The sequence below is a fragment of the Scardinius erythrophthalmus genome (assembly GCF_964197995.2).
Source record: "Scardinius erythrophthalmus genome assembly, chromosome: 5".
NCBI lineage: Eukaryota > Metazoa > Chordata > Actinopteri > Cypriniformes > Leuciscidae > Scardinius > Scardinius erythrophthalmus.
In genome coordinates this window covers 30222041-30245537 of record NC_138225.1, presented here as the reverse complement: position 1 = coordinate 30245537, position 23497 = coordinate 30222041, and the positions used below count along the sequence as shown (strand labels likewise).

Genomic DNA, 23497 nt, shown 5'->3' with positions numbered 1-23497 from the left:
ACGCACGTCGGTAAATTAGGGAATGAACTTGCGCTCCCCGGGGCGGTTCAGCGCAAAGAGGAGGCGCGTTCCAGCGCAAACGTTCCATGGTGCTATTTTGCAGTTCCAGAAAACAATTCCGCCACAGACCAGGAAAAACCTAGTCTAAAGTCAGTGGCGCGTTTTCAGTGGTGCATTCAGTTGTTATTTTAAGGAAGCATTCTTGGCCATAATGCAGCGTGCGCACAATGCACATACACTTTGCTTCTCTCATCTACACACAGACGCAGCAATTGCCATTTTTGCAAACCATACATAATTACAAGGAAAAATATTCCACATGAGGGAAATCATTGTGGTGTCCTTGAAGGTGGGAAAAAATAGGCATAAATCTAGCTTACACATTTACCAAAATTATTATACACCTGTTTAACCGAAGCTAATTTGGGTGGGTTTCTCCCATCCCCCTACAATGTCACTTCTCTGTCTTTTACGGCCCTGACGAGAACTCGGCTGTGAACCGCTCCTGGTGTGCACCTGGCAAATCCACCGTTATAATAGCAATCCGCCATGGAACAAGCGCGTCTGCTCTTAAAGGGAATGTGAGATGATGTTTTGATTGGTTTATTTCACGTTACGCCCAAACCATACCTATGAAGCTACTTCAGACCAACCCATTTTAGATTTGCGTCGGGCGCAAGAGTCATTTATCCCGCCGGTATAATAGCAACAGCACCCGAGATCCGCCCGCAAAGTTACTTGCGTTTCGCGTTTGATACTTGCGTTTCAGATCGTTAAAATAGGGCCCGAAATTAGACAAAAATAATATGCTAGAATGTACTGACCAAATGCAAAGAGAAACAGATTATTTTGTGCATGATAGGCTGCATTGAGAACTCTGTGATCACATTCAAACCCTATGTGGATTTCGGTCAGTCTCAAGATTTGTTGAGGATTCAAGAAATAGAGCAGCACTAAATACATTGGAGTCCTTATATGGACGTCTAAATGTAGTGTGGACTGCTTATGAATCCAGACAAAGAATCAGGTCTGAGTACAGTTATATCATGTTGCACACACAGAAGAGGCTGTTTTTCTGGTGGCACATCTAATTTTTATTTCTGTCACACACTGTAGGCTACAATCTGCAAATTCAACAAAGACAACAATAAATTAGTTTGTGTTTCACAGTGTTGAAATAGCTGGCAGTGTGACTTCTTCGTGTCAAAAAGTGAAACGCTCTTTCAATAAACTCACATTACACATTTATCTGATACTGTATATGGTCATAGAAAGTCAAACAGTGTATTCCACCAAATAAAACAATACTGACATTAACATTTCAATAATCAGATAAAGCTCAATTAACATACACCAACTCTATACAAGCACTCTACGTAGCTATTTAACTTTATAACTGTAAACTCTCTTTACAAACACATTGAGTGCACTGAAAATGAATCTCTTTTAAAGTCCACCTGAAATCAAAATTGACCCTATTTACTTGGTTAGCGCATATTACTAGTCTTGTGGTGAACAATTAATCCGTGCAAGTTAATACACAGAATAAAATTGTTTGCCGTGGTAATCTTTGATCAAAATCTGAAAAGTTTCTTCCGGTCTGGAATGGCGTTCCTTCTTTGATGACGTCAGTTTGACGGCTTGGGGTGAAAACGCTTAACCACTCCCCTCAAACCTCATAGTCAGTCTGCTAAGAGCGAGAGATGGAGAGGAGGAGTGCTAAAGTAAAACCCTGCCCTCTGTTCAATATTCCGTTTCACTTGGAAATACATCACAACACTGAAGAAAAGTCGTTTGCAACTTCCGGTTCACGCGGACTTTAAACATTGTCAAGAAGTGATCTCCCACACGACATCCGACAGCGCGGCAAGCGGATATATGGCTAAGTAGCTAGTCGGATGAAAAAAGTTATCTCGCTGCTGTTCCTGAATTTATCGTAATCACAGTAATAGGCGCAGATGCACACCCATTTTTTTGGCGGCTGACTTGACCGTGTATTTTCAAACCCCGGCTGGCTTGACCGCAGTCCAGTGACCCCGATCGCGCCAGACCTGCCCTCCATTTTCATTATACGCCTTCCGTTTCCACTATACTCTCTTTCACACATATGCATTATTCTCTTACATACACATATTTTTTTCAGACATACATACATTTTCTTCTTACATACATTTATTATTTATAATATTAAATGCATACTTTGAAAGCATTTGCATAAGAGTAAAATGTATAAAATGAGAATGTATGTGTGTGAGAGTTGAAATGTATGTATGTGAAAGGAGAATGTATGAGTATGAGAGTAGAAGAATGAATTTTGGCTTGTTTGGCTCTTCATAAATAATCATAAATAATAATATATATTTTACAGTAAATCTTTCCAGTAAATTTACCAATTGATTTTTTTCAACTGTAAAGCCTACTGTAAGGTAATTTACAGTTAACAAGATTTTACCATAATATTTTAGCACTCTTTTTATTCATATTCCAAACTTTTTCACAGAATGGGAGGGTGAGGATGACTACAACATTGCTTAAAAAGTCTCAGATATGATCATAGACTGTCTTACCAGATTCACATGAGACTGACGTGTTGTCATGAAGAGACAGCGGCATCCCATGATTCAGGCAGCCAAAGATCGTAATATTCTCTCCTCTTACTGAAGACTGGAGGGGGAAAAAAGAGATAAAGTAATCCAGTTTGAATCCTGTTGAAGATAAGTGAACATCATGGTTAATTAACAAGCCGGTGACACAAAGCAGGTCAAAGGAGGGTTTGGCGGGTAAAGGAGAAGGCTGTGATATAATCGTTCGAGATGTGATAATTTCATAGGAATATCAAAGGGAAAAAGATTCTTTGTAGCTGAACGAAAGGCCAATCATCTCCCACCGCGAGCCTCCTATCCACAGACGTCTGAAAATAAAGACGTTCGCCCTTGCCTTTCACCCTGTTCATAAATAATACATGATGAATGGCTTGATGAATAAGCGAATCCAGGACATGAGGCAAATTAGTGATCACTCTTACACAAACTTTGGAGGAGAGAGAGGAAAAATAACACTCTGAAGCAAAGTATCATGTTCCCTGACTAATCAGAGTTGTTCATTACATTTTACGATAGAAATCAGTCAGACAGCCTATGTTATTGGTTAATAATTCAATGGCATGTCTTGTTCTTGGTGCCATTTCAATGCCAAAGAAGGCATATATTGTATGTCCTCTGGGAGGGCTCCAAAAAGTAAATCATCTGGACCTAAAAAACCACCTGTGTATATTATATATATACACACACACACACACACACATATATAATATACACGTAATATACACACACACATATATATAATATACACGTAATATACACACATATATTATATAAACAAAAACGTTTATGTTAGATGTGATTAATCGATTTGACAGCACTAGTAATATATATATAATATATAATATATATATATATATATATATATATATATATATATATATATATATATATATATATATATATATATATATAAGGCTTAGTTATATTTGTTTTATATTTATTCTTTAAATGTTTTTCTACTGGTTAAATTTATAATCATGTCTATATAAAATGTATAAAAAATAAATGCATAGATATTATAATATAAAAATAACCACGTGCTGAGATATTCTATACTATTAATATTTTGCAAGCTTTAGTCATCCATAACAGCAAATCTATGGCATTGTCTCTTCCTGTATAAGGCCTGACAGCTTTACACAATAGACAATGAAAAACAAGAGCCGTTGTCTGTGACATATAAATATCTGCAACCATGTAATCTGAATGAACCAAGAGTGTCTCAAACACAGGCTTTTTTCGAGCCAGTGTTTTTAATAATCAGTACAACAGCAACTGGAATTTCCTGGCTTCTCTTTTGCTCGATATTCAGCGTGGAGTGCTTTAATGTCAATGCTGTGCCAAGCACCTGTGTCGAGCTGGCCTCAGACCAGACCCCAATCAGGGATGTACGTTTTTAACAATGACGGATGACCAGCTGAGTTCACTCAGGCTAGCTCTTGGCTGTCATTCAAGACGGTTTAAAAATTAACAGCCCACAAAAAAAGTTTCCTTCATGCATTTCAAAACTGTCCTGACCACAAGATGGTTGACAGATCTGCCGTCAAATGTTACATCTACCGCAGTATTGGCATTCATTAGACAGGGCAACACCTGATGAGTGGAAAGAATTGATTGTAGAAGAAGCAATGATGAGCAGCATTTGCTGTTAAGAATGAATATTCCGCCAATAACTAGGATAAAATGGACTAGTTTTGTTCAGTATAATGTTTGTGGATGTTTTGAAACATACTTGGCAAAGGGAGCAATGAAAGACAACTTCAATGCCTCTTTATTTTTACCCAGAATGCTACCGGACTACTATTACATTTGTGATGAAATGGAAGTAGCGACAGATCGTTCCTTCTGTTACACATAGTGAAACAGATTACCGAAAAAGAAAAGAACAGTAGGATGGAAACTTGTTTCAGTTCATTGGTTGTTGATTAGATGGAGGCAGATCTGAATGCGAGCTTGCAGTCGATTGTAAGAAAGGATGGGGTTTTAAGCTGACATAATGATTGAAGAAGTCCGGCATACGTCACCAGAGAAACAGTTTTATCAGAAGATCAAGTTACGACATTTTGATTACAAATTACGAGGTAAAAAAAGTGATTTTCTGTATGAGCGAGTCATTCACTCAACAGATTTGTTCAAAAATGCTAATTAGAAATGGAACATTTGACTCTTGAGTGAATCATACACACTGATTCGTTCAAAAATGCTGATCCATTGAGCAATGAAACGCCACTACTGCTTTTTGCTTGTAAATGTGCAGACTTTGTTTGGGACTATTTTTGCTGGCAGAGAAAACACAGACAAAATAACTAGCAATATTGTATCTAAAATGACTCAAAATTTCAATTCTTATTTATTGAACTGCTGTATAAAGAAAGTATGACACATGCAATCATGTTGCTTTCCTTGTGATAATGCTTAAATATCAATTAAACTAGTACAACAACACAACTAAATTAAGTAGGACCTTTTATTCTACTGACTGTGTTTAAATGTTAGCCAAACTGAAAGCATTATATGCTGTCAGAGTAAAATGGCTGAATTACATCTAATTAAGGGAAGCACAGAGAGCTTAATAAGCTGAAGAACAAGGAAGGAAGAATGACACCCAGATGGGAGGAAAATTGAGGAAAATCAGATTTAAAAATTCATTCTGTCTCTGCTCTCCAAAGCTGATGGGGTCCAGTTATTTAGATCTGTTTCAGCTCTTTTCATGTGACAGTACTCTGAACTTTTTTCAGCTTTTCATCTTCAGTCAATGGAGTATAAAAAGAAAAAAAACGTAATTTAACTGCAAAGTCTTTCAACTGCAGTGCCATTAGAATCAGGCTAGGTTCCCAAAGCACTATAAGACATTAGTCGCACATAAGTGCTTAATATCTACGGCAAGTATCCCAAAAGCGTTGTTTCCTAAGCAGTTAGTGAAAATCTTTGAAAAAGAGTGAAAAAGAGCCTCTGACCACTCGTAACTATTACTTGAAGTTGAGAACTTTCCACTTACTTTAGCAGTTTATTGGGGAAAAGGGACAGAAATGCATCTTTATTATTGCAAAGTTACTGTATACTATATTCAAGAGTAAAAAAATTAAAATTTAAAAACAATATTTTACAGTCATACGCATATAACACAAGAGGTATCAATTTGCATAAAGGTAACAGGGTATAACTTTGTAAAAGCCTAATCTGATAAGCATAACTAACCTATTCAAAATAGAGGGATGATAAATGATCTATAATAACAATAATACTATTAATATTCATTTTATTGTTATTAATATTCTTCTTATTTATCATTATTACTATTATTATTATACAAGGAATATGAAACCCTGCAACAGTTCTCATGCATACATAAATAAATAACAATGACATTTGAGTGAGTGTCTCCTAAATGAGAACACGTACAGTAAACCTTCAAAAGAACAGTCATACTTTGTATAATTACACAACATACAATAACTTCTACTTAAAGGGTTAGTTCACCCAACAATGAAAATTCTGTCATTAATTACTCACCCTCATGTCGTTCCAAACCCATAAGACCTTCGTTCATCTTCGGAACACAAATTAAGATATTTTTGATGAAATCTGAGAGCTTACTGACTGACCCCACATAGACTTCAACGTTACTATCACTATCAAGGCCCAGAAAGGTAAAGACATTGTTAAAATAGGGACTACACGTGACAACAGTGACGAGAATACTTTTACAACTTTATTTAACAATTTCTTCTCTTCTGTGTCAGTCCCTGGCAAAGTTAGTGACAAACAAAAAAATACAAAAAGTATTTTCATCTAGGGCTGCACGATATTGAAGAAACTTGCTATATACGATAACTCATTAAATAATGCGATATTCGATATGCGATACGATACTGCTAAAAGTGTGTAAAATAAACTTAAATTATCTTTAAAATATATTTAAAATTATATAACCTACATACTTGATTCACATTCTTTTTGCTGCAGTGTTTTACTGTAGCGTAAGAAGTGTTATTTTAACATCAGTGTAAACCACGGGGTTCAGGTTATCCTACATTAGGGTTATTTAACAACAGAAACTGAATAATCAAATGTAAAAATAAAACACTGCTTAGTTTTCACTGTGTGAATTAAATATATATACTGATTCTTATTAAAGCTACAAAAGTCAATCAGACAAGAGCAGTGAGTGATTTTCTCTCTGTCTTTTGATCATGACCCTAATTATTGCAAGCCGTTGCGATATGCATATCACGATATATACATTTGCGATATTTCGTTAATTTCGATATATTGTGCAGCCCTATTTTCATCGCTTCATAACATTAAGGTTGAACCACTGTAGTCACATGGACTACTTTAAAGGTGTCTTTACTATCTTTCTGGACATTGAAAGTGGTAATAACGTTGCAGTCTATTGGGGGTCAGAAAGCTCTTGGATTTCATCAAAAATATCTTCATTTGTGTTCTGAAGATGAACGAAGGATGGGTTTGGAACGACATGAGCGTGAGTAATTAATGACAGAATTTTCATTTTGGGGTAAACTAACCCTTCAACGTGTTTACATATTGGTTGCCATTCCATTGTACAATAACAAACGACACAAGCTGAAATAACATTCAAAATGTGATTTGCAACATTATATGCATGTCTAGCAGCAATCAATATTTCCTGTAGTGAATACTTAAATTCTATTTGAAATATTTTTAACCCTGCCAACTAATTACAAATATGTTATTTTGTTTGTCCTCCTGAGGCTGACATTTTTTGTTATTAAACCTTTGTTTTTAAAATGTCTTCCGAGGGACCCGGTACATTCACTAGCTGCCTTCAGACTTGAAGGGCATAATTACCTCATGAGCAACAAGCACTTGGTTCCAGCAGAAATCACTTAAGACCTGACGGCAGGCCTGAGTCTGACTTGACCTCAAACTGTCCAGGAGAGCCACTCAGAGCAGCCGGAGAGGGGAACAATTCAGCACACACACACGCACGCACGCACACACACACACACACACACCCTTCCTCTGGCCTGTACTGCAGCTCATTAGCTCAACAGCCTGGCTCAACTCTCCTCTCTTGGCTTTCTGTCAGGAGTACATGTCTGCTTGAGGACAAACTCATGAGATGAAGGGACTCTGTGTGCATGTGTATGTCAGAGAATCTGCCAAAGCAGCGGGTTCAACCATTTACAATTAAGCAGGTCTAAAAATTCACATTTCACATTGTTACAAAAGAATTCTATTTTAAATAAAATCTGTTTTTTGTTTTTTTTACTTTCTACTTATCAAAGAATACTAAAAAATGTATCATGGTTTCCATAAACATATTAAGCAGCACAACTGTTTTCAATTTCTAAAGGGTCATGTGACGCTGAAGACTGGAGTAATGACGCTGAAAATTCAGCTTTGCCACCACATTCTATTTTAATATATACGCAAATAGAAAATAGTTATTTTAAATTGTAATAATATTTCATAATATGTATTTTTAATCAAATAACTGCAGCCTTTGTGAGCATAAGATACTTCATACCGACTCCAACATGTTGTGAAAAGAAAAGGTAGGCTAGAAAACTCCCTCTCTAGCAATGTGATCAAATGTAAAAATTCTAAGTTATATGTTATGTCATTTATCACATATATTAAATACCACCTAATAACAACACGGCCTTGTTCCATCATATTCCTGTTTATCATGTGGAAATGTAATAACAGTTCTAGCAGATCTTGCTGTTCTGAGTAAATGAAATGAAAGTCTGAATGTGGTATGTGATTCATATAGCATTTGAATGACCATATATTCAACATCTTATTGACTAGAGGCTTTCCATACTATCAGCAGACACACTGTGACTTGGGAAATCTCCATGCAGTGCCTTCAGGCACATCATATCTAAAATCATTATCTCGGTAGTACAGGGCATCGGTGCTATTATATCAGTTTTTTTAAATTGAGACATTTCATCAAACAAGCCTGTAATGCAACTTGTGCTGCTGCAGATTTCTTTGGCCCTCTGAGTAATTGTCACTCTCATTTCATTAAAAGGCCATTCCTATTTTTGAGATTTTTTTCAAAGCTGGTGGATCCTGACATGAGGACAAACCATTACTTCATCATTAGGGGTCGAGCACCAAAGCTGCTATGACATTTCTTGTATTCGCTAGTACTCTTATTATTGTTCTCCTGCCCAATGGGAGCCACTAGAACTGTTTAGAGAGCTGTTGTGATATTTGGCTCACTGGAGTGCTCTAGAATAATCTCCAAAGCAAATTTAGGGTCTTCCACTGTTACTCTGTAGTGCCACTATTTTTTTTCTATTTTTATTTATCATTCAAACCCATTTTTTTCTCTTTCCATGCTGATTTTAATGAACTCCTTAAAGTAATAAAAAAGTATAATTCTTCACATAAACTGTCCAATTTTAACTGAAACTCATAAAGATCAGAATTTAGACCATGCTGCACATGTATCTCAGCATGATTTGGTCTGTCCTTGCGCTATCATGGTCTCCCATGTCCAGAAGGTATCTGACCTGTGCAATTTTGTGTCTAGTGGTAAAAAGAAATTTTAATAAATGATAGATATATGCTTTTATTGATTTAATCATTTTTCATTAAAAATTCATTCTTTTGGTCTCTTCAGGGCTTTCACACTGCACTTAACCTTGGGTTATCTGCATTCTAAATTCCGCTTTCAATTCTGCTTTTAATTTAGGATAAGAGTGTTCAGTGTGAAATGCCAACTAATGAATACCCATGATTCATTGTTAACCCAGGTTTAACTATTCAAAAGCCATTTTATGTGTTTTGGGTTATGAGAATTCCTACAATACCTCATTTATAATTTTCAGCCAATGCATTGCGGCAATTCCTACTAAAATGAAGTGTTGCAGAGATCCTACGCTCCATAGTCTAGGAGCTACTCCTTCTAGAAATTCTCAAATTTGGCTCATGAAATTAAGACCACTATAATGAAATATAATGGAATCTTTATTTTTAATTCAAAACCATGCTGTCACAGCAACAGCTATACTGGGCTGTGCTGACTCGATGTTCTATGTCTCTTTGGGCAGTGTGATGAGGTTGTTAAAGATCTGTGCTGGAGGTCAGGAGGCTGTTAGTTGAAATCCCACATGTGGTGACTCTTGAAGCAGTCTTGTTTCGTTCTTCCCTTTCAGTTATGTGTCGTGGTGAGTGCATGTTTTTTCTTAATGATGCAGTCGGGAGTGGAAACTCAGGAATGTGTAGGGCATCAAGGTGAATCGAGGACTGATCAGATGGACCCTTTCTAACAAACCAAGATAAATAATGCAAACCTGAGGACATTTGCCCGTTGTGTGCCTTTCTGACAGTGCAGTCATGTTATTTCCCCCCTACTGCGTTCTGCTTTAGAAGATTCTTGGAAAACTCAGCCGGGAACTATTCCTCCATAATATACTTTATGCTAGAATTCAGTTTCAAATTGTCTGCTCAGTCCAACTTTCTGATGACTTGCCCTGAGTCCTGGAGAGGCCAGGTGCCTGCCGGTAGAAACAGGAATGGCTCCTATTAAGCCTGGTGCTCATAAAACTGAGTTACAGCAATGGAGCAGACATCCATCATCTAGCTGTCTTACCAAGATATTTCCCTGATGACAGCATATGGCTAGAAAACGGAAATCATTTACTTTACGACCATGGCACCCACTCATGGGGCTAGTCTGTAGTCTACCTTTGAAAAAAAATAAAAAAAATAATAACCTTTAACATACCCTGGCCGGCCAGTAAAAGACAAAAATACCACCATCTTCATCTACCTTCCAAAGCGCTGGTTGGAGAAATTGAATCTTCTCCTCCATAACCCAGATCATTTTAGTTGAAATGGTGGAGCATTTAAAGCACGTAACTGGATCTTAACAATCAAAAATAGAGGGAACTTTCTGATGTTAAGTTCCTGACCTGAGAGTTAAAGGAATTTTCTGGATTCAGTTAAGATCAGTCGACAGCATTTGTGGCTTATAAATGGAAGTGGATGGGTCCAATACATACAGTAAATGTTAAAATATACTGTAACGGAAAGCAGATGATCAGGTCTGCCTTTTTGTTGATTAATCAAATCTAATCAACAAACAAAAGGTACTGATTAACCCCTCAAAACAAAACAACAGTGTTAGCAGATGCTCGGTCAGGTCCCCTGAGTTAATCTCATCAACTCAAGAAGATATTCACACTGAAAAGGAAGGACAAAGTTCGCCACGCGGTTCCACGTGTGCACGACTCTGCATACACACACACAAAACACAGACTCCTTATCATGCCCGACCACTTGTGGTCAAAATTACCTTTTTAAAATGTTTAAAATGTATTTCTTGCTGTGCTTATGATCCTTATACCCGAAATCCGATATCTATAAGCTTTATTGATATGTAATCAGTTTAATATGCATGTAATCACGAGAAATCCTGTTTCTTTGTGTTGTTGACTAACAGAATTGTCATTCGCGGTATTGTTTTGTTCAGAAGAACACAACGGTGTTGAATATTTAGCACAGAATATTAGAGGATGCATTATTTGATTAATACCAGTTTTATAAATGTTTATGAACGAAGTTTATTCCGCCAGCATTAGTTAGAAGAGGCGTGTACCTTTCCAAATGAAAGGACATGACCACAATACGTCCTCCCAGGCGATTGGGTCACGCACGCAAGGGGGCGTGACTTTAGCTCCTTCAAAACACAGCGGGCTCTCTCACCTCTCTCTCTCACCTCGCTCTCATCCTTCCTCCTCTTCTACCGGCGCGACGCTTCCCCGAGGAACATCCCGGAAGGCCTCGGACAAACACATGTTCGAGTCGTAGCAGCCGTTCCTTTGCAACTAAGTTATATTTGCCTCTTCCTTCACGGAAGATGAAGACGAACTTTCTCGGTAACGTTACATTTCAGTGAGCCTTTTCAAGCTTCCCGCGACACCGGAAGTCGCAGTCGAAACAGGACCTCGTCCGCGCTTTCAGCATCAACCAAACAGAGAACAGACTTGCAAGTATATTTATCTGATAAAAGCTGCTTTTCTGGGGTCCAACTGTTTAGGTTTCTGTATGTAACAATTACTAGCTTTTCCCTTCTCTCTTTTTCTCTCTTTCTTTCTTTCATTTCATTTTATTCTTATCACGTATGTTATTATTGTTTAAATGTTTGTTTGTGTTTATTGTTTGCATTTTTACGTACGTTTCTATTCGTAGCTCATATAATCTTTAGTCACATTTATTAAAATCCATTTATACTTTTCACTGTCTCTGTGTTTGAAAACCCACCATTCTAAAGTCAATGAAACGAAAGATCTTAAGCTACAAGCTCGATATTAGACTACATTCAGTAGTTTTAATTAATAAACTCAGAAGGTTTGATGTCCGTGGCCAGGAGATCAAACTTTCTTGGAGTTTGTAAAGAGATAACCCTTCTTAACTGTGATAATCTCACCTTTACTCGCTGGACGAATAACGATTAGATCAGTTACAGAACCAGTTAATCTCTATAATTGATAAAATAAATGTACATGCGACTTATGAATTATGACCATGAGTCATAATTATTAATATTTCCAAAATTCCCTATATTCTTGAGCTAATTCAAATTTACCCAAAGTCGTATTCGCTACATTACTGTTTGTAAAATGTTTACTTTACGGCAAATAATGTTAGCCATAAGACATAAACAATATGTATGTCAAAATGATTTCAATGTGATTTTTTTTTTAAAGAAATTAAAACTTGTATTCAGCAAGGATCCATTAAATTGATCTAAGTGACACTAAAGACTTTTACATTGTTACACAAGCAATTCGCGCATGAAATTTCTTTGCACATGGAATCCCCTATATGTCAACAAACCAACGAGAACGCAGAACAATGATGACGATGCATAACAACAGAGCGTAGGCGCCAAAGCTGTTTTGGATTCAGTTAGCCCTCCGTAACTGGCACAGATTTGAAGAAAATTACAGTCGTTTGGCAAATAAATAAATAAATGACGGACAGTTACATAAGTTTTACCAACATTTTATAACACAAGCTTTATATTACACATCAAATGACAAGGGAATTTATAGTAATTTATAGTATTAATATTAATTAGAGAGTCCACAAACTCATTCGCTATGGAGAGCATTTGTAGCTTAGATGAACAGCACGCCCTGGTCCAATTTTACAACTTCGTTATTATGACAACGTAATGTCATGAAACCTAAACCAACAGCAAAAATTATTAAGAGAGAATTAATGCTTTTATAAAATTATAAGCTTCACATTTCGGCTTTTAAATCCTCTAAAAAAGTAAAAATGGAGGTTATGAGCGGCACTTACAATGGAAGTAAATGGGGGCAGTATATATAAAAAAAGAAGAAAATGTTTTTGTGGTAATGAACAAATTCTGTCAACAGAGCTTACCTTGTATTGAATCCAGAATATTACTTCAAGACAGTAAAGATATACAATATCATACTTTGGTTTAAGTCAAAGTCGTATAATGCTCTCAGACACTGATTTTTTTATAAGAATCACCTACTCTAGGAAACAGAAATAGGGCCATTATGTGACGACTCTTCACACCAATGCATTCGCAGGCATTTAAGCTGTCAAGAAACCTGTTTCCAAGCTTCATCACCAGCGATCATCCCCTCCCTCCTCAGCAATACAGTCATATAACCGCTCAGCCATCTCACAGCATTCACTCTCACTGCCAAACATCACACCTTTCAGCTACTGAAAGCCTCATATGTGGCTTTTTAAAGTAACCTTTGCCACGAGAGCTCATTCTTTTCTCCTTTTCCTGCTCGGTGCCATTCAAGTAAACATCCATTAAATGCAGCAATAAAATCTAAGAGAGATGGAGGCTGTTGAGAGATATGTGGCCTTCAACACACTGTAATGTTTCACTGGAGGCATGACATATCAACTAATGAATAGGTCCATGTTCGTCGTCTGTTTGTATAGAAGTGTGGACTTGGCATATAAACTTACAAGGAGTTTTTAATGATACACAAATGAAGGCAAATGCACAATATCAACCACTAGAAGCCAACACTTTACACCAGGCACCTGAGACGAAAAAGCATGGTGACATTTGCAACCAACCCCCTTTTAGTTTTAAACTTCTCATGCTGTGAGAACAGGCTGACACTTGCTAACATTTGATATTAATCAGGCTATGGTGAAATGAGTCTCTGCCACCCATAAGAATTTAGCTGAAGAGCTTCTGAGTCGTAACCCCAAGTCAGTTAAATGCCATATGGGCTCTGAGTTTTAGAAGAAATGTAAAGATCTGAATTATTCATAATCCTTCAAACACCTTAGAAGTTCCTGAGTGACTCCATCAAAGGTATTGGGCACCAGAGTCCCAATGGGTATTTGGGCACCGACCGTCTGATCTTTCCAGCAGATGGAAGAACATAATATTAAAGATATTCATTTCAACAGCAAAATCAATATGTGTATATATATATATATATACACACACACATATATATATATATATATATATATATATATATATATATATATATATATATACACACATACAGAATGTAGACTGGGTTCCATAGTATTATTAATGGCACTGAAATTGCTGAAGCTGAAAGTACCAAAGATGTTTTGGTAGGATGCTAGTGATAGTTGTAGAAATTTATGTTTATAAAAAAGATAGATTCAGGACAATAAATAATAAATAAAGCAAAAGCTCTGCTATTCTGCCAATTTGAGTAGACTTATCATGCTTTTTTGATGGATTTAAGGCTAGCATGTGTAATACGCTCACAGATTAAAGGATATTACAGATTTACGAATGCATTCGCTCTGCCAAGAATCATGGTGGCTGGTACAAGGTAATCCATTATAACATGAAGTAAACATTTCAGAAGGTAAAATAAAAAAGAATAGTAATAATAATAATGCTCTGAATGCTTTGAATTTTTATATCCAGGTAAAAAAAAAAAAAAAAAAAAAAACAGAGTAAGAATGTAAAAGAGTGAAATGCACAGTATTCCTGTTGCTCAAATGGCGCTAACAACGCCAAGGTAATTGGTTCGATTCCGAGGAAATGCATGAACTAATTAATGTTGGATAAAATCATCTTCCAGATGCATAAATGTAAAATTACTAGCTAATACTATCTAACATCACGTAAGAGTCTTACACCGCTTTTTGTTTCCAGTTTTAAAGAATATCTATTGGATGATATTTTACAATTAAAATTTGTGTCATACATTTACAAAAAAAAAAAAAAAAAAAAATATATATATATATATATATATATATATATATATATATATGCTATCTAAAAGTGTAAATGATAAACAAATCTGAATATATATATATATATATATATATATATATATATATATATATATATATTTGTTTATCATTTTTATCATTTACATTTTTTTACTAGATAGCATCAACTCCTTTGGGAAGATTTAAACCATTTCAACTTACCACATTGAGTTTGAGCTCCATGTTGAGGACACCTCCACTATCCAGCACTGGCATTAGGTTGATGGCAAATATCGCTGCCCGGTCTGGAGGAATGGAGATGTTGGGTCCAAAGAAGATGTAAAAATGAACTGAAAATGTGTCCAGTTCATTTCGCAGCGTTGGCCGGATGGGCCAGCATTTATTTGTGTCGGCTATGGGTGCTAAGTAAGTGATGCTGTCTTCAGCGTTCAAAAGAGATCCTCGATCAGAACCGTTCTGGGGCACGTTAGGCAGGCTGGCTGCAGGCAGGGTCTCTGACAGAGAGAAACCCATCGCAGTGCCAAATGACTGGGGCATGTTCATAGCTGAGGAGCCCTTGGAGACACTGGGCTTGGAACAGTCTGCAGAGAAAAGATCAAAGGAGATGTTTAAAATTGGGACGGCGCACGTTTTCCGCTGAAGAAGCTAGTTACGAGAGATGTGAAATAAGAATGAAATAAAGATGTCTTGAACTCTTACGAATCCCTTGACTGAAGCTGACAGCTCAAACTCTACACTCAGGTTACTCTGAGGCTAAAAGCATCTTCCTGTCATTCCAGTCTCTTTGTGCTAGATCTGACTAGCATTTCAGCGGAGACATACTTTTTTTCCAGTTTCATGCATATACTTAGATGTCTGCGGCGAGATGAGAGGCCAGATGACTGCTGAAAGCGACTATGTGGTATGAATTGATCTAAGTGGGGTGTATGCTGTGTTTTAGTTAGGACCACAGAACGGCCAAGGGAACTGCCTGTTTCATCATATTTACTTTTATGGGTCTCTCAGCTCTATGCAACTTTAAAGTCACACTTCAAAACCCTTATGTTTGGAGTGTGAAGTCTTCATTCAAATGGTGACACATTCTTTCATCACAAAAACAGTGTGTCCCAAAACACATTAAAACGAGGGCATGATTGTTCTTAGCATCTTTTAATTGCGGGCTTTGTCGTAACATGGTACTTTGTAAATTAGACGGGATTACGGAACACATTTTGATTAAATGTAAATTTGCAAAGCAATGCTGCGGAATTGAGATAACTAATTGGCACTGATGAATACAATAAGGAAATTCTCCACACATCTCATTGTTTCCTGATTGCCTCAGGGTGTGAACGTTCAGTTATGCTACCGAGTAAAACTCAGGAGTCTTACAGTCATATTTCTCTTCGCACCCACGACTATTGCAAAATGCAGTGAAACAGGTGCATGGTTTCATTATTGAAATGTCAGGTCGCTTTTTCTATAGTGTGGTTCAAAAATTTGTGGTCATTAAAGCAACACTAATATCTTTTCCTCTTCGGTCGCCCTACAGGTTGGAAGCGGAATTGTCCATTACCGCGACCCGATCTGGCAAACTTGCATAGTGCGGTTATAGCAGATATAGAGCCGCAAAGCGAATGCAGAAGTGCCTTTCACCCTGTTACGACTTGATTAACCACTGAAACGATTTTGGAAACATTATTGTAAGGTAAAAAAAGTTCTTTAGTGTTGCTTTAAAGGAGAACTCCGGTCAATTTTAACATTGAGCTCATTTTATTGTACATTTAGAGTGCTGTCAATACAGAGAACAACTACAAAAATCGGTGTTGCCTACACCGAGTTATTCTATTTTTAAAATTTGCACCCTGTTGACTTCAATAGGGCAAGTACTAAACCTGCTTTTAGGCTCTTAACATCCTTGATGTGTCATTACAAGTGCACAGAAAATGTGAGTGATTCCTTCTGAGTGAACACGAGTGGATCTGACTGCAGTAGAAGTGAAAGATATGTATAAAAATTATGTTATTTAAGCCAGCGCAAATACCTGTTTACATCCTGTTTTTCGGTTGAAGTCCAAAGTAGTCGATTGCCGAGTTCACGCGCGTGATCATAGGTAACTAAACCTATGCGCGTGAACTCGGCAATCGACTACTTTGGACTTCAACCGAAAAACAGGATGTAAACAGGTATTTGCGCTGGCTTAAATAACATAATTTTTATACATGCAGGTTTAGTACTTGCCCTATTGAAGTCAACAGGGTGCAAATTTAAAAAATAGAATAACTCGGTGTAGGCAACACTGATTTTTGTAGTTGTTCTCTGTATTGACAGCACTCTAAATGTACAATAAAATGAGCTCAATGTTAAAATTGACCGGAGTTCTCCTTTAAAGGTGCATTGCACAAGTCTCTGAGTTTTTGCAGAACTATGCCCCCTCTGGCGACAAGCGAAACCGCATGACGTCACGCCCAGTCTCAAATTCCGACCCGAATCCCTCTTATTTATTTTACTGTACAGGATTATAGAGGCAATCGCAGTGATCAGAGAAGGGCTCATTCAGCCCATCAGGCAATTGTTTAAGCATGTATGGGTTAGAAAAACGGGAATTTTTAACATGAAATGTTGCGCAATGCACCTTTAAGATAAATAAAAAAAATCATACTTTTAATCAGCAAGGATGCATTGAATTGATCAAAAGTGACAGTAAAGACATTTATAATGTCACAAGAGATTTCTTTTTCAAATAAATGCTTTAGAAATTTATATTTAAAGATTCAAAAATAACAAATATAACAAAATTACAGTTTCCACAAAAATATTGAGCAGCATGTCTGTTTTCAGCATGATTGGACTGGAGTAATCACTGCTGAAAATTCAGCTTTGCCATCACAGGAATAAGTTACATTTTAACATACAGTAAATTCAAATAGATTTTTTTTCCCTAAATAGTTATATTTTCTTTTCTTTTTTTTACAGTATTTTGATTAATAAATGCAGCCTTGGTGAGCATAAGCTACTTCTTTCAAAAACATTTAAAAAACATACAGACACCAAACTTTTGAAAGGTATTGTGTGTTTAATTCATTGTCCTTAGAGGGTGAAATTGGGAGAAACATTTCAACAAATCCTGGCATGCTCGAGACTTGATTAGTACGCAAATCCTGCAGTGTTTATAAGCCCTCACCATCTGATCAAATCAACTCTCTTGGCTCCTTTGTAATTACATCTATTTTGTACGGTGGCCGAGAGAGCTCAACGCGCTGCAAATGAATAAAACACATGCAAACAGAAAAAAACGCATGCAAACAGAAAAAAACACATGCAAATAGAAAAAAAACACCAGCGAATAAGAAAACATCTTCATCAGTTTTACAACTCACGTGCGTCCCAATACTCACAACACAACGCGCTGCAATTACAGAAACGCGCTGCAAAAGTTCACAACAAAACCAAATATAGAAACGCGCTGCAAATAGAACAGAACACAACGGAAATGTTTCCGGGGAACCTAATAAGTGACGGACGGACGGCTCGCAAGCTTTACCAGAGAGACGCGGGCTCTGGCTTTACCTATGCTCTAACGTTACTCTCTTAAAAGGGCAGAGCCCTTGAATTGGGCACTTTGGAGTGAGCGGGGCACTTGTGTGCCATTATGTTGATGAAGGGAGCAACGAAAGACAACGTAATTTCCTCATTATTTTCACCTGGGATGTTCCCATGACAACGCAGCGCGTGTCCATCAGCTGAATAGCTGTTCTTACCGGAAATATAGTATTAATGCTGTTAACATAACTGTTGCAAATAAATATACATTTTATACAACAAAGTTTTTAAAATATGTGTTATATCTTTGTGTGAGTGTCTCAACTTTAAAACTTGCCGTCTCATATTTGGACCTATAGCTACATTCTAACATTTCTCATGAAACTTATGAAAAATTTCAAAATGTGTTCAATGTAACTGATGTATAGATTAATGTCTTTTCCTCGTTCTTTTTCTCTATCTTTTTTATTTATTTATTTATTTTAGTCTTCAGCTCATTGTTCTTTTTAGTATTCTTATGACATTGAACATATCGCAAATACATTTTGTATATTGTATAACGTTACAAAGTTGTATGTCATAAACGTGTCATCTTTGTATGTTTTGCAAAAAAATAATAAAAATAAATAAATAAAAGTAGACAGCTGTAAGCATGTCCTAGCCGTCCGTCCGTCACTTATTGGGTTCCCCGGAAACATTTCCGTTGTGTTCTGTTCTATTTGCAGCGCGTTTCTGTATTTGGTTTTGTTGTGAACTTTTGCAGCGCGTTTCTGTAATTGCAGCGCGTTTCCGTATTTGGTTGTGTTGTGAGTATTGGGACGCACGTGAGTTGTAAACCTGATGAAGATGTTTTCTTATTCGCTGGTGTTTTTTTTTCTATTTGCATGTGTTTTTTTCTGTTTGCATGCGTTTTTTTCTGTTTGCATGCGTTTTTTTCTGTTTGCATGTGTTTTATTCATTTGCAGCGCGTTGAGCTCTCTCGGCCACCGTAATTTTGCCATGAAATGTCATTATGATTCTTGCTGACAAAAGCAATGATGGACAAAAGATCACAATTAGTGAGCCGAGGACATCTTTGAGGGCTCGTACTTGAACATGCTGTCTGGTTCAGAATGAGGATGTGTCATCATGCGCTCTATCCAGCACCTGTTTGGCCACAGGTCCTGTAGCTAAAGGTTCGCTGTATGCACAGCTCAGACTGTGAAAATGACATGATAGAGCTGCATTTAGAATCCCTGACTCATTCTCCAACTAACTTTTGCCTTTATAGATTTTGAGATGGGGAACAATATAAAGGGAAAGTGTCAGAGATTTCTTTGTCAAGGGATGGTTACCTAGCAACCAAACATCCAATCAGCGCAAAACAATGTCAGAGTGACTTTCCTGGCAAGAGTTTCACATGAAAATATATAATTATTTATATACTTTGTCTTTTTCGTACAATATATAGTGAAATTAACACATTCCAGTGTTCCCTGATGTTGTTTTAAGGAAAACAAATGGGGAAAACTATTTGGATTGTGATGGATTTGCATTAAATTAGTTTACAGCAGTTGCACACCAATTAAACTATAGGTGGTTTATGGGATGACAGTGTCATGTGTTAACAAAAAGATGATGATCCTGTTGTTCACCACTAAGGGAAAAAAAAAAGATCACAGATGTTGAGACAAGGCAACCTAAATAAATTCCGTAAGCCTTTTAAAAAAAAAAATACTATAAACAAAAGACAAACATACGGTATAGTGTTTATACGTATATGTGACACACACACACACACACACACACACACACATATATATATATATATATATGTATATATATATATATATATATATATATATATATATATATATATATATATATATATATATATATATATATATATATATATATATATATATATATATATATATAATACTCTGAAATTCTCTGGTCAAAAACCTTGAAACTCCATTTGAGCTTCATTTTGGTAAAATGTACCAAGTTCTGTCATGAAAATCTAGATTGCACAGGCTGATAGGTCCTTAACGCAACCTGATGAATTTTACATTGTGTGATACATAGTGTGATACATCTATCACTACATAACATGGCACAAGCTGATTGGTCCCTGTCATGTTTGAAGCCAATGAGCTCGCTGCTCAACATTTATATAGCTGGTTAGCATTTGCTATAGCAGTTTGAAACCCTTCTGAAACCCTCCATCTTCCCCAGCTCCACCTGTATAGATCTGCTATGGGTAATTTTATATAGGCTACTTGTATAAAAAAAAAAAAAAAAATCTTACTAACCCCTATTTTTTGAATGGTAAAGTAGATAAAGTTAAATATGCCATAAAAATAAGCAAGTCTACATAACTGGGTAAGATTATCCTAATCACAGAAATATCTGGCATACACTGTTACAAGTCAACATTAGTTCTCATGATTCAGATTTTTTTGCCAAAAGTGCATATCGGCAAACTAATCAAATGTAAACAAGTCATAATTAGAGGAATATTAATAAATCAGTTGAAATTAAGCAAAACTGTGATGTAAAAAGGCATTGAAAAAGTGCTCAGAAAAAATTAAGAAAAGAAATGGAAGGTGTGTTTTAGAGTCAAATGCAGTCCGTGCCAGCCACAGTCATGCTAGCCAAAACGCACGTAGCCTACACATATGGGCTGTTATGTACAGGCTGCTTTTATCAACAGCTCTGTGAACACCTAAAAGATCCAAAAGCAGTGTGATGTGTTTGTCAAGGGACACTACATTCAGTGCTGCTTTTCACAGGTACCTTTAAACACTATGGGAAAAAAGTTCCTCACCTCCCACTGGATATTCAACTTGAGATTAAGCTGAACTCATCTGCAGTAACACGTCTCTCTTTAGGGTCTCACAACAGTTGAAAGGGTTTTGATACTGACAGACTGAAATGATGTCGTCAAACAGTGGAAAATTATTCCTCAGAAAAAGCACAACCAGTAGATATATATTTTTCATGAAATTCACTCTTGGAGACCAATAAACCCTTGACACTGAAGCCAGAGTAGACCTTTTGCAACAAAATACTGCCATCAGACTGCTGTACACAAACTTCACCGTGTTATTCGCTTGTGGTTGTCAGCGAGCGTTTGTTCATTTTTCACTCAATGTCAAAATCGCAACCGAAAGCAAAGTGGTATCTAGAATGCATTTCCTTGAGGCGATACCTTTGCATCACCAAGGCCTATTATTACACTTGCAGGCTTTCTGGAAAAAAACTTCAGCTGGCAAGTTTAAAACAAGATTGGCTTCTGACCGTTTCGTGAACCCAGCCTCTGGTGATATACAAGCATGTAAATCTGCTTTCTATGGTCTGAGACTGCCTCTCTGAGACCTACTCAGATCAAAGTTTCACTTCTTAACTAGTGCACATGGCTAATGCAGCCTCACTTTAGCTAAGTACCATTTTAATGGTACTTCTAATATGTATGATCAAATGTTGCTCAAATTAGGGGAGATGTGTGAGATACGGAGCCTAAGAGAATAAGCTTGCACTGTTATGTAACTTTGAATTCATTACACTCACTTCTGCTAATAAATGTGTTTGTTTCGTGTGGTGATTTAGACACGATTTTTTTTATTCTTAAAGGGATAGTTCACTTTGAAATTAAATGTTGGTATGTTTTAGCTTACCTCAAGGGCATCCAAGATGTAGGTGTCTTTTTTTCCGCAGTAGTTTCAATTTTGATATTTTTAGGTCAAACCGTTCTTGTCTGTCAGTCATATAATGCAGGTCTATGGTCACCCCCTCAAAGAGCATGCACAGAGTCCAAATTAAAACAATTCCCCGTCGTCCAAATTAAACAATTCCCCATCGTAAGTACACATTGATGGCCTAAGACACGAAATGAGCGGTTTATGTGAGAAAACGAACAGTATTTATATCGTTGTTACCTCTTGAACACAACCACGTCCAAGTGATCTGAGGGCGCGGGCGGGTATAGATGTATACACTAGATGTCGCCTTGGTTACGGTTTCGTTCCAATGAACTGCAGTATTCAAGGCGACATCTAGTGTATATGTCTATACCCGCTCGCGCCCTCAGATCACTTGGACGATCACTTGGACCTGCATTAAATGACTGACAGACAAGAACGGTTTGACCTAAAAATATCAAAATTGAAACTACTGCGGAAACAAAGACACCTACATCTTGGATGCCCTTGAGGTAAGCTAAAACAAACCAACATTTAATTTCAAAGTGAACTATCCCTTTAACTTCATCCTTGATGTGGTGATGCAATAAAAGTCAATTGGAAGAGCATACAAAAGGTCAAAAGGTGTGTGTAGCAACGATGAAAAAAACAAATCAAGTAAAAAACAAACAAAGACAACATCATGCTGCACACATAGTGCAACTTGTCTCTCATGCTGAGTTACCAAAATGACCCCATTATCTGTGCATTTCTGATGGAGGGAATGGTCATTTCTGCCATAGATGTCTGTCCACCATGTTATTGTTTCTCTTTTTCTTCTCCTTTGTCTCTCTTAAGACATGGGACACCAATAAAGCCTGGTGTGCATGCAGTGCTTTCTAATGAAAGTGTGTTGGGTTCATTATTGATTCAAATGCAATGTGAAAAGAGAGAATAATGTCACTGAGAGATTAACAAGGCAATATCTGTTGCTGAGGAAACAGGTTGCTGGGCTACTGAGCACTTCTTTCTTTCTTTCTTTCTTTCTTTCTTTCTTTCTTTCTTTCTTTCTTTCTTTCTTTCTTTCTTTCTTTCTTTCTTTCTTTCTTTCTTTCTTTCTTTCTTTCTTTCTTTCTTTCTTTCTTTCTCGTATTCACAACCACCCATTAATGACGTGCAAAACAATCCATCCATCGTTTATTTGTCTATCTATCCATCTATACGTCTGTCCGTCTGTTCATTTGCCCATCTGTCTGTCCATCTATTCTTCTGTCTATCCGTCCGTCCGTCCGTCCATCCATCCATCATCCATCCATCCATCCATCCATCATCCATCCGTCCGTCCGTCCGTCCGTCCATCCATCCATCCACTTCCATCCATCCTTCTCTCCATCTATTCATTCGTATTTCTGTCCATCCATCCATTCGTCTGTCTATCCATCTATCCATCCATCCATCCGTCCATCC

At 36.9% G+C, this 23497-nt stretch overlaps 1 protein-coding gene across 1 annotated transcript in view; it reads right to left on the bottom strand.

The window, feature by feature from the left end:
* Nucleotides 1–15421, bottom strand: part of LOC308690958 (transmembrane protein 8B-like) — a 41294-nt gene extending 25873 nt beyond the window's left edge. Inside the window, exons 1-2 of the mRNA XM_081365763.1 lie at nucleotides 15048–15421; nucleotides 2568–2664 (exon numbers count right to left, since the gene is read on the bottom strand). Of these exons, the coding sequence (XP_081221889.1) occupies nucleotides 2568–2664; nucleotides 15048–15389 (439 nt within the window). The 5' untranslated portion in view covers nucleotides 15390–15421. The remainder of the gene's footprint in view (nucleotides 1–2567; nucleotides 2665–15047) is intronic.
* Between the last annotated feature and the right edge of the window lie 8076 nt (nucleotides 15422–23497).